We start from the raw sequence: 13,421 nt of genomic DNA on the forward strand, positions 1-13,421 counted from the left end.
TGTGAATGCCAAATTTAAAATTCAGAACTTGTGCTAAGTTTAGCTGAAAAAATTCTGCTGTTGGTCTCTCCTAAGTTTAGCAAGTTTGAGTTGTCATTATTTATTTTATTTTTCTTTTATCCTTTTATCCCCCCCTCCCTTTTTTCTTTTTAGCTCTTGTTTCTGGATTAATAATTACTAGTGGATAACTGTTCAAAACAGATGAGATTTTAAAGTAAGATAAACAGAGCCCCAGGTCACGTTTGATAAGTTGGGCTAGAGATAGGGTTCCTATGGAGGAAACCCTCATCATCTCATCTCAAGAATCTGGACCTTTCTTTTCTCCTTTTTTTTTTTTAAAAAAAATCCTTGTTAGCTTCCCATGCAGAACAATTTAGTTGTTTGGTGGATGATGTGAAACTGCCTTTGGTAACAAGACAAGAAGCAACTGAAAGTTTGCAAGTAAAATTTGGTTGAGGAAAACCAGGTAGAATTTGGTATAATATGATTATTAATGAAACAACAAAAAACGAAATCATTTTTTCTAGGACAGTATATAAAAATCTATATTTGAAAATATCATTACTCATTTACTCTGAATCAGTAGTGGGGTTTGATAGGCTTCAATCTTAACAGACTTACTGGACTCGGCTTGGAAGTAGCAAATTCTTTGTCTATATTTGAAACCTAGGTTCAGTTCCCCAATTTCTTTCTTGGATGAACTAATGAAACAGAGTCACACACTTCATGATTTAAAAATCTTGATTGTCCCAATGAAACTAGTTTGTTTTGTTTGGACAGTTGGACTTATTAGTTCATTTAGGAAGCCTGCTCAGAGAAGTACTGGTGGGACGAGAATCTCCTCAAGCTCAGGGAAGGCAGATGCCACAATATACGTCTTACCCAACTGTGCAAGGAATGGGTAGAAGACCCTTGAATTTTGAAGGGAAAATTTCTTGCAAGACTAGTTTTCTAATGTGGCACATAGGATAGATTTAGATCCCTCTGGAACGAGAAAAAGAGCAAAAGGGAAGGGTATTTTTTTCTGGTGGATTCTTCCACCAGCTTTATACTCAATTAAAAGCCTGTATCATTAAGATTTTCCCTTCCTCCACAAACAGAAATCTGATTATGATTGTATTATTTTCTAAAAAAATACTAAGATAAAAGTTCCTGAAAACTTCAAAAAGTGAAGACTAAACATCAGCATTAAGCAGCAAAAATTCCATGTATGATAACCTGGGGTCCTGGTCTATAAAAATGACAGACAGTATTACAGCCTCTTATTCCCCCCCAAATCAAGGAAGGTATCAGCATTTTTCTCTCATAATTATGATCTATGTCAAAGCATAGACAAAAACTGTAATACCATAATAGATAAAGGAAGTGATGTTTCTCTGTATGGTCCAGATGTACTTTACTTTACATGTTTTTCAATTTTGTATTTATACTTTCTATAGAACTGTATTCAATACAAAATACCACATTTAAGTTTTAAGACCATTTTAAGCATGACAAATGATCAATCATACAACAGCATTCTACATGGCTGCAGTATTCTACAGTAAAAAGCAGAGATATTCAGACTTATTAATAATATACAAATATATCCTCCGAGAACATTTTTTAAATTACAGGGCAATCTTGACTTTTCTATTAAAAAAAAGAGTTAGGCAATTGGTCCAAAACTCAAGTCAACAGTTTCACCACTACATTATTATCTTTTTTTTTTCAGGTAAAGGTGCCCAGCAAAATATGTATCCCTGCTTCAGCTTAAATGTGATATACGCTCTAAACTGACTGAAGACCATCACAAGTTATAGATCTTTAGGGCAACCATAAGATTATTTCCTCTGAATGATATGAAGCCTTTGCTTTTGTTTTCCCAGTTCTGTAAATTGTATTAATCCTTCATGGTTTCTAAAGGCAATACAGATACAAAGCTGAAACCAAATATTCAACTTAATTTTTTTAATAAAATAGATCTGTCATGGTTGTGATATTCTGAGATGAGGGAAGTAAAAGCAAGCCGTATGGTCACCGTATCTTTACGATCTTTACCCTCCAGCCAAGGAAACAAACTCTAGTCAACAGCACTTTTACAGAACTATAGCTTGTTTTCAATGTCTACGCATATTTTATCAATTCTAAAGATACTAACAGTTTGCCTAAGTCTGTATGTTACTTTTAAAGTATGTCAACGAAGAACCCGGAAGGCGACAATTATTTGTTAGAGCCATGTGATAAAACTGGTTATGAGAGAATTCACACTTAGTGGATTAGACTCAACATTACACTGCCAACATTTTGTAAAAAATCTTTTATATGGCATACTGTATATATTACTGCCATTAGTGCTTAGTGATACATAAGACATTATTATATCTCACACTTCCATATCTGAGAGATCACTGCATGGTATTTTGGCAGAAGATGACTTTCCATTGATTATAACTATCAAACACACAAAGAAGAATCTGGAAGCAGTTAGATTTGACGACCTCATAATTACCTTTATCTTCCTGATGAAATTAGTTGGAGTATGTCATTCTGGACTGATAAAAATAAACTCTTAAAAAGAATTTGAAATATTAACCTTTGAGTATGCAGTTTAATGTTAGCATATATCACAATGCTGGCCTGCTGCTCTGTAGAAAACCTTCCAGGGAAAAGCATAGCTCATCAGCACAAAAATGTAATTAAGGGATTATGGCATTTCTAATGGAAAGACAATTTAAAGAACCCATTAAGGACATAAAGGAAATGTCATAGGAGGGGGAAAAAAACCTTCGAGAAACCCCTTTCTCTTCAAAATTTCTACTATTCTATCTGTTTCCTTTTCAGAAATCAAAGAAACAATGTCAAAAAGCTGTTTTGTACCACATAAAATTAAGTATTTGCCTTTAAATAACATCACACTATGTAGCACTCTCATTTTTCCAGTAGTATTACAAGTAAAAGAAAGACATCATCCCTAACCATGACTTTACTTCCATTCACCATATCCACCAAATTTTAAATCACGAAGATCTGAAGTGGTAGCAGGTAACTCAGCTAAATGGGTATAAAAGCTATTAAAAAAAAAAAACACAAAGAATTTAGAGTTTCTGAGGAAACTGATCCCTAAGGACTTTTTTTAGTGGGAATACTATGATCCCAAATATTGCTTTTGAAATAAAAACCTTAAAAGAGAAACAGAGAAAATTACATAGAAAAATACCTTAGATCTATCAATAAAACTTCCACCGGTTAATTTTCTCTTCAAAATGTCAAAACATTCTTCATTGGAAGAAAATGGATTTCCAGAAAATTAATCTAATTGCTTTATTGGTAGGAAAACCATACTGAACTGTAACACTTTCATCATGTTTGATGAGGTCACCCAAAAGCATGACTGTCCTGAGGGAACTATCAGAGGGCCAGGAAATAGACAGTGTTGACCTGAGTTGTTGTGATCCTGTGATAAACTTACCAAAAAATGATCAATACGTTTGGGTGAACTCTGTTTTATGTCAACATTATTGGAAGTATTTGTGGCAAGATTAGATGAGGGAACTCTGGAGATTAAACATACATCTTTGAACAACAGCCTGAAATAGCACAGATATAGCAGAAAAGTAAATCTTTCTTACAGTATTTAAAAATATGTAATATTGCCTGTAATTCTTTAAAACTGGTAAATGAATAATGTTAAGTAGCTATTCTGATTCTGTCTTGCCAGTCAGAAATCACAGACTTTAATCTGAAACAATTATTTCAAAAGACATTTTCAAGAATTAGTTATTAACTGTAAAGTATTTTCAGCTAGTAACTAGTTACAAGCTATTAGAAAACAGTAAAAAATGAGAATCATACAGGTTAAAGCAAAATAACAAAAAAATAAACAACAATAAATACTTTTGTGACAAAATGAGGACTTCATAGAAGGTCCAAGTTTATTGCAAGAATGAACACCTGAAGCAGTATTATCTACATTAACTGCATGAAAGATAGGATAAAAAAATGCATGAAAAGAAAAAGATTTCCAACACACACAAATCAACTAGGTCCCACAAGAGCAAAAGAATTACATAAATTCTAACAGAACCCAAGTGAACTGGCTAAATGAGTTACACATTGGCAGATATACAGTCAGAGAAGCTGACGAAAACATTTGGAGAGAGAGAGATGATCTTAGAGATGGAGATACACCAGGCAAAAGAACACCTACTGGACTGAGTCTCAGCAGTGGACTGAGTAATTGAATTTTCCTGCACACATTGACAGCTTAGAATGACTTGTCAGCTATCCGAGAAAAAATCTAGGCATTATCATGAACAGACCAATGAAATGATTTGCCCAATATGTATCACTAAGCAAAAGCAAGAAAGAACATTAAGACAGAAATTAGAGTAATGAACACGCAGCAAAAGCCTATGCTGAAAAAATAAAAAAGGATGTGGTTCAAAATGTCAGGGAACTGGTGTTCTCCTCCAAACTGTGGGACCAGCCATGAAAAGTCAGACAAACTGCAGCATTTACTAGTTTGTATACTGAGACAGACTTACAATGTAGACTCAGGTACATAATCAGTTACTGTAAAGAGACTGGAGATTCTTATGTAGAATGGGCTGTACATACATGACATTCATTTCAGTTAAGTGGAATTCTGAGAAGATAAAACAGAAGTTGCTGCTCTTGTTTGTCTTTTCCCTCCCTTTGCTGTCTGATGCTACTTCTAATTCCATTAGCTCCTTTCTTACTTACTTGTGATGTTATATGACATATTTTTGCACATAAAGTCAGCATAGCTCCTTGGGACACTGAAATTCTGATGGTCAGTGTAGTCCCTATCTTATAAAATTTTGTTGAGAAAAATCTTTTTAGACAGAGCCTGACTGAGCAAAAATTAGTGTCAGCACAATGACACTGAAGGGATGCTCAGTGTTACGACTCTTCCTCAGTCAGAACAGTACTCTGGGATATGCATCCTGCTTCTTGGGCTATAAAGTTCTGCATTGTAACTGTTGTGCAGTAGAGTGTTAGAGTAAAGATTTCACTGGTAAAGCACCATTTATCTACCTGCTGAACTATGCATCAGCCTTGCAGAAGACTGTTCAAAGATCCCAGCAACCCTCAACAAAAATTGGTAGGCCTTTCTGGGAAAGCATATAGCAAAGTCCTGGATATGGGGCATTGCTTCTGTTCAGCAATTCCCAAGACTGTATTTCTTTACTTAAATCTATGTTTATATGCATATGTGTGCATATGTAAGTCCCCTGCAGCAGTAATGCCTGGCCTGGCACTATAAGGCTCACAACCAGAAAGGTTTGGGAATTGGTATTTTGCCTGATCTAGACTGCACTAGAGTGGCTTGGAAGACAGCAGCAGTGGCAAAGGGGGTGATGGGAAGATCCCACTGCTGTCCTTTGTAGCTGCATGACACATCTCCTGCTAGGTGTGAACTTGTCTCCTTTGCCTGGCCTTGTTTGCTCCAAGACATCACAACGTCCAAATGTTGAAAGACAGCACTGAGTAAGCCTCAGCACAAGCACGTGGGTTCCTGCTATCTTCTCTGTGGTAGAAACACTTAATGGTTATTCAAAGGCATCCTACTTGTACTTCTACCTCTAACTGCTATAGCTAAGGTGTTGGTTTTATTTTTCTAATTCTAGTTTTCTGGTTTCTAATTAATTTTTTTCCCCTGAAGGTAATCTCCATCTCCTTTTTAAAAACAAGATCTAGTATCAAATTTTAATCTTGCAATACAAATGTACATGTATGATTTTCTCTTTGTGAAGATGTTCGGTAAATGTCATGATGCTTTAACAGTTTAACCAAACTTTCTCCCTGAAGCAACACCTTTGTAATACTCTGTAAAATTTCAAGAAGCCTTTAACCTAGTTGGTCCAAAAAAAGCCATTCCAAAAACTTACCCAGTTGACAGTATCTTGTTTCACCAATTCACTTCTCATGAAAAAATTTTGGCTTAATTTTTAGGAGCTGAAGCAATTAATTTTTAGTTCTAAAGAATGCTTAAAAAATACTCTTATCATTCTAGACATTCAATATTTTCACCTCATTGTGTATAGTCCAAGACAATTTTTAAAATCACATAAAAATTGTTATAAATTAGCATTTTGGAAATCTGATATATGCAGGTTTAGGACTCCGGATTACAACTCTGTTCACCATTGAAAAGGGCCATTAATGCTAACAGACAATATCAGCACTTTTTAGGCTGCCAAACACCCACACTCTAACTTTTCAGTAGGGCTGTAGGAAGAATAATTTCTTCAGTCATTTGTATGGAAAGAAAGGTGTCAGATCACAATGCTCAGTGGATTCCCTGGATCTCTGAATCCGGTATACCACTAAAATACCTATCACAGCTACCTAAGCTTTTGGGCAATGTCAGATTGTAGACAAACTGCCTATAAGGGAGGTAATTACAGAAGGTAAAGGGACAGTTGGTTGTCAAGAATAGAAAAGAGCAAAATAGAGATCATGTGTACAGCATGGATACCTACGGTCTATTCAACTTAAGATAAAATGGGCTGCCTTGTAGAGTGACAAGTTTTTTTAAAATTCGTGCCAACTGACACAGCAATTTCTGCTTCACTAGGAATAGAAGTCTGCTTTGATGATAGACACATCATTCTCACACCAGTAAGCCAGAGTCCAGTCAATCATACCTGTCAATTTTAAGGAATGCCAAACACTGGTAAGGCAAATAGCAGCTAGACTGCTTCGCTTATAGCTGTGGTTTCAGGTGGTAGGTAGAATCACAAAGGATATGGCTGGAAGGAGCACCCAGAAAATTTGTAAAGCTTCCCAAAAGTTCAAAGTCTACTAATACTAACAATATGTGACTCTGAAATATTGCTGGGCATACATGGAGGAAAACGTCATTTATTTATAAAGTTCTCAATTATCTATTTTAGCAGCATTTTTATCATTTTACTTCTACTACCAGGGAGTAGGAAAAACCCAGCTTGTTCAGGTTTATTTCAGATATCCTTTTGTTTTGGAATTTCTTAGACTTACTTTAACTGTTAATGCTTATGAAGGTGACTTAAAAGTCAATTTTTTCAGGACTGATTTCTGTCCCTACTGTGCATCTCAGCATGCCTCCCTGAAAACCACTCTTTAAAATCAGTGCAGCCCAAAGCAATTTCATACAACTGCTGAACTCGTCAATGTTTTACCCTTTTCTTTCTCACACAGGCAACAACAGTGGCTGTGTAAGTGAATCTCCTCTTTCCCCATAGCACTCTATCAGACAGCACCCTGCAGCATGCTGTGCACCTTGCAATGAGACTGTGGCTGTACAGGCCTGCTTAAGCATGGGTCTGTATTTGCCTCTGCTACTTGCTGACATCTTCCAGGCATTCTCTTCTAGCTATGAGGGTTGGTTTTTCATGTTCCCCTTCTTTTTTCACTATACCATTCTCTTGTACTCCATGAGAAGCACCCACTTCTCTACTTCTTGAAGGGAACATTCAAAACAAATGTATAAAGGCTGTACCTTCTGCTTGAGACCCTCTCCTAGGACACATAGGAAAAAAAAGAGGAGCTGTTATCAAGTGGATTTAAAATTTTTTTTCTTTCTTTTCCTTTTCATTATCTAGTTGATTATACAGTTCTCCCCCTACCACGTCACTTGTCAGATAAGACTGCAAGCATCTTTCAGCAGGAACTGTAAGCTTCTTTTGCTGTTTGTTCATGCTTTATTTTTCTATGGGCCCTAGTAAGGCTCAATCCTGATGGGAACTGTTGATGTGCCACAACTTATTTTTTTTCTAATATAATGCCACTTACAGATAATGCAATTCAAGAAACAAAACAACATCCGCCCACAATTACTTTTTGATTCCAGTTTGACATTCCCCAAAACTTTGCTTATCCTAAAGATGCTTGTAGCAGAAAACCAGCAAAGATGTCCCAGTAGATCTAAGCGTGATGAAGATACCAGCATTTCCCATTTATGTGTGATTTTGTGTGTGTGCAAAATGGGTAATGTCTACTTTCAAAATCCTTTTCAGTCTTATCAGTGCTTTTGCATATTATTAAGGGTGGTCTTGTTCTGTTTTACTAGAAACCAAGATGACATTACATTTATTTCAGGCAAAATACTACAGTACATTGGACTATTAAAAAAAATATCTCTCTGAAACAAATAATGTTAATATTACAGGATTGGTTGGAAATGTACAAAAACCTCCCCACTCTCATTTCATTATATTGACATCTTCCATATGATTTGCTCATACTTCATTTCTGAAACAAAGACATACCTCATTTGCTGGAAACTAACTGTATAATTAACTCAATATAAAAGTTATTAACATGATGCCAGTATTATTTTGACTTCTATTATTTCACAAAAGTCACATAATTTCTCTGTCCATAAGTCTATTAATAGTATCATATTTTGACTCATGGCCAGCACTGTTCCATTCCCAGAATCTAAAAGACCTAACAATTTTGGATGGGGAACCAAAGAATAAAACCAAGGCTAATTACCTTGTCAGTAAAACTGTAACATTAATATTATCCAAATTCTATTTTTTTTAATTGAAGGAGACCAAATCAGTTGAGTCTATTTGCTATGGAAATTTAGGGGTTGTTTAAATGTTTAAGCACACAGTTTAAAGGTTGAATGTCCTATGCTGTTGAATAGCTGGGAAAAAAAGAATTTGGTTTTTTTTATTCTCTCCATTTTCACAGGTTCTCTGATTGCAACAGAAGAGAAGCAATCCTTATCACTGACAGCTGGTTTTTATACTACTTAATTGGGAGATGTCTCTGTGACCTGTTGGGTTCACTCTGTCTCCCTGCCACAGCTGCACACTTGACTTCCACCTCAATACACACACGCACACACACACACACGCATTCTGGGACTCACTGGTGTAAAAAGCAAGCAGTTGCTTTAGCAGATCAATATTAGTTCCCCATTTTTGCTTCTTCAGGCTATGGACAAAGTCCACTCTATCCCAACTGTTGGGACCATTATCCCAGATGTCATATTTGACTCCTCTGCATCTCTGGTCTAACAGATAGATACTATTTAGAAATCCTGGTGCTGCTGCTTCTTTAGTTTATACTTAATGCATCGTCTTTTCAGCTTTCATAGCCAAATGTCTTTTTAGAACTTAAACCATATTATCTTCTCTGGTCTCCTATACACACATACTTTATATTTCTTCATCTTACTGATGGCTTTTCCTAAATTCTACTCCATTGTCCAGTGTTTTGATTCTATTATCCCCTGCTGAATGTCTCCAAAAGTTTCTGGTATAATATCACATCAAACTTAAGCTTTTAATTATTATTTTCAAACCCCAGTCTCCAAATTATTCTCCCTTCTAAAATTCATCCTGCCTCTCATGCTTCATTTATTCCACCAATGTTCTGAAGATTCTAGATAATAGCAAAAAAAAATATACACAGCTTCCTACATAAAGTACCCTAGACCTGCCCTTCAAGCACCCTATGCTGTTGACATTTAAGTCTTTTTTGGAGAATTACTTCTACAATGACATGAACTTCTCTAGTAAGCCAGGTAAATGTGTAAACATGCAGTTCACACACATTTCATTTCACCTCTTCCCTGCCTACTTGTTTATCCTTAGATGATAAATTCCTCTGAGCCTGTCCTCATATAGCCTTGAAATGGGTGGTAATGGGCAGCTTAGTAAAGGACACTGCTGCTAATAAGATGGAGCTACGCCTTGCCCTAATTGGTGCTATAGTAGCTATGAGCTTTCCTCACCTGAAGGTAACTTTTACATTGTTAAATACGGTATTCCAAGGATGGCATTCACTGGGAGAAGACAATGTAATTGGTAATGTTGCTAGGTGCTGGCTCCAGAAGCTCATTTTGAGCCTTTATTCTTTACTTTCTCATCATACTCATTTTCCTCACAAGGCAGGCACAGAGCCCAACTGATGTTAAGAACACCAATATTTGGCAAATTTGCCCACCTTGATGACTTAAGAGCTATTATGGAGTTTAATGCTACATACAGGCCAGGTTATACAGCATACTTTTAAATTAAGTCAGAGTTTTAGAAGGATTGATGTGTTTATTGACCTATTGGAGCTTGCAATTTTGGTCAAATTTTCTTTGATCTTGGTATTATTGTTAAAACATTGAGCAAAAGAATTATTTGATCTCTATGTGGCTGCACCTCTAAAACAAATTAACTCCATTACAGTACTATTACGATTATTAATAATGTTATCTTTTCAGTAATAGTGCAATTTAAGCTTCATTTAAAATTATGCCTTAGGAGTTCAAGGGGAGCAGCAAAGCCAATAAGGATCACATTAAGCCTCTTGTTTCAATGTGTGAGAAGCGTCATTTAATTTTTTCAAGCCAAGTCTTGGCATTAGCTTGGGGGAACTTGGCTCTGCTCAAAGGAACAGCCTTCTGTCAGTGTCAAGAACAATCCTAAAGAGTAAGAACAGTGAACATAGAAGGCTGCACTGAACTTCTGAGTTAGAAACAAACAGTGAGCAAAGATTAACATTTATCTGAGCTTTCCATTTGTTTCCCCCATTGCAGACATATTAACATGTATGCCATGACTTCATGTTGCTATGTACTCTAGCAATGGAACAGAATAGTAACAGGGAATAAAAAAAGGAAATCCAAGTATATTTTAAATTGAACTCATGTCTCTGTAGAGAAATTAAAGTATCTATTTTTTGGTATAAATCTTGGAAAATCTCAGCTGCACAAGTCAGAGTCAGGCTGTATGTTAAGTGTTCAAAAGGTTTTGTCGATTCCATATGAAATATTTCCTCATCTCCTAGTTTTGAAGTTTAAGGTACAGTTTAGGTGACAGTGTTACAGCTTTGACTGTAGGAGGAAAGCAGAACATACAAGATGTCAGTAAATTTTAAACAGGAAGAAGTAAGTTCTTGTACATTCATCTAGGACATGGATGTTTGTGAAAAGTACTGAATTAGAGACTAAAGGTCTTCTTTTCTCCAGAGGGCACTGGGAACACAGTGTAACTGTCTGAGCATCCCCACATAGCCTCAGCAACCCCAATTTAAAAGAATGCTTCAACTAAGAAAGCAGATGGTCATCCCTCTATAGTCTACTTGCTGTTGGTGGTAGTGTTAAATGATGCAGGTTTTTACTGCAGTTCTGTGGCATGGAAGTGCAAATACTAAAATTCATTGCCAAACACATCTTCTTGTGAAAGTAACCCTGCTACTGAAGGGTTTAAAAAAAATTAATGGTTATACTACTCTGAGCTTTTGAAGTAACTAAGGTAGGGGCATTATCTTCTAGTTTTTGTAAGGCTGTTCCAAAACATTTCCAAATATTTTAAATGATCACCACTATAAAAAAAAAAAAATCATTTGACACTATCCTTTAGCCTTTAAATGTGAAAAAAAGTAAAGAATATGGAATATATAGTAATGTGATAGTAACAACTTGTACCGCATCATCATAAAATGGGAGCTCCCAAGCAGAATTCTATGAAACACTAGTTGCCCACAAAGTACTTGCAGCTAATTCTTGGAAGGCTGGCTAGTCATACACTGTTGGCTATAGTCCTTGTTTCCAGCTGTTACATCACATGAAAGACAACTAAAAATACATTAAATACTTCTCCATACAAGCAAGTTAAAAACTGCTGCAGTAATGCTAGGCATTGAAAGTAGAAGTGTTGTGTGCAAAGTTATGAAAAGAAGCACGGGAAAAAAAAAGATTACAATCTCTCTGCTAAAGTGTGGTCTGTGATATGGCAAGAGAAAACCCTGAGAAGGTTCAATTTCAGTATTGCAGCATGTTCTGTATATTCAAAACTGTATCAGATGTTCAAGGTCCCAGTCCAACAACACATTCAGTCACAGATCTAACCAATATTTTCTGTTATAGTTTGGCCTATGCTTATGTACCTCACTGAAAACAAAACCCATATGCCAAGGAAATAATGTATTGACAGCTACGTCAGGTGCTCAGAATAGACAGTAACAGATGCTTCCTAGATATTAAATGGTCTGTGTAGAAATTTAATAGGCTAAAGGTGCTTCCTTATAAGGCCAGAGGGTGTAACATTGCAAACACAAATCAAGTGTGCAAACTGTGAGGCTGGAGTGAGCTGCAGTTTCTGGAGTTGTTTGCCTACCTACTGACAACAGTAAATTTATACCAGATTTGCATGATATTGAAGATTCATCTCACACTTTCTTCATATTTCTGATTTTTATTTATACTGTGGTCTCAGTGACTACATATTTTGGGTTGGGTTTTTTCCATAGCCTTATTGTTCCTTCAGCTGGGAGACTCCTACACTTCTGATAAAAGCAATTTTTACAAATAATTCAGCTTGCAAAATGTATTATGCTGTGAAGCACTAGTATCAAGGATGCCTCACCTTAGACCAGTCTCCCATTCTCCAGACGTAGCATTTGGAATAGTCCTCACAGTCCTCTGCTTCTTTAGGTCTTGTGGACAAAACACATTTCTTGCGGGGATTGGTGCACCTCACAGTCCGATGCCGTACTCCCTTACCACACTTTACAGAGCACTGCGGGAAAAAGATGTTTTTCAGGTTTCTACAAAAGTCATAGTTAGCCTATTTTATCCCCTTCTAATGACCTCTGCTAGGCTAACATAAATATTTGAAGACTTCAGTGCCTTCCCAACTTCCAATTCTCAATTGCATAGACACTGGATTTGTTAAAAACTAACAAAAGAACAAAAATTCTGTATAGGGCAGAATGATAATTGTTGCATTTTCAGCTAAAAATATATAATTAGCTCAAAAATTATTTGCTTAAGGAAAAACTAGGTTTTTGGATATGAAAACATCTGAAAAACTTATGATGAAGTGAATGCAAAATGTTATACTAAAAATATTAGGCAATCTTTGTTCTACGAATGAAAGGAAATATAATGAAAGAAAATCTAAATGTTCATAAAAACAAGATATGAAGCAACTTCAGAAAAATTCTGCTAGTGTCTAATAGACCTTTTTTGGGAAGGAAAAAAGTTAAAATGGAAAAGTAAATATTCTAAAACTATGCAAGAATCCAGACTGAATTTGAATATTCAAAGTCACTGCATATACAGCATGTGAAAACTCTCTTCAACTTGCACAGAAGGTCTTAATCTATGGTTTTTTTTTACCATTCCCACTTAGACTGCCAAAAGTTATGCCATTTCCTTCTCAAAACATTATCACTGCTTTTGATCATTCCACTGCTTGCAGATCAAAACTCTCCTTTGCCAAACTGATTATAACTGCAGGAAGCAGTAATGGCTAGCTTCCAATATAATGGTGATAGTAGGAATGGCCATGGGAAACACCTCACTCTTCAGAATATATTTATTGCTTCCAACAAAAACATGCTCACTTATTTCTCATCTCTTGAGTAAAACAAACCAACTAAACAATCTGCGTTTCTTTCTTGCACCTCTGTAAGTGAATATA

The 13,421-nt window shown here is 36.0% G+C and overlaps 1 protein-coding gene across 1 annotated transcript in view; it reads right to left on the reverse strand.

Moving 5' to 3' along the window:
* ADAMTS19 (ADAM metallopeptidase with thrombospondin type 1 motif 19) overlaps positions 1 to 13,421 on the reverse strand; it is a 150,592-nt gene that overhangs the window by 9,997 nt on the left and 127,174 nt on the right. Inside the window, exon 21 of the mRNA XM_075020924.1 lies at positions 12,363 to 12,515. Within this exon, the coding sequence (XP_074877025.1) occupies positions 12,363 to 12,515 (153 nt within the window). The remainder of the gene's footprint in view (positions 1 to 12,362; positions 12,516 to 13,421) is intronic.

The sequence above is a fragment of the Buteo buteo genome, chromosome Z (assembly GCF_964188355.1).
Source record: "Buteo buteo chromosome Z, bButBut1.hap1.1, whole genome shotgun sequence".
NCBI classification, from domain to species: Eukaryota; Metazoa; Chordata; class Aves; order Accipitriformes; family Accipitridae; genus Buteo; species Buteo buteo.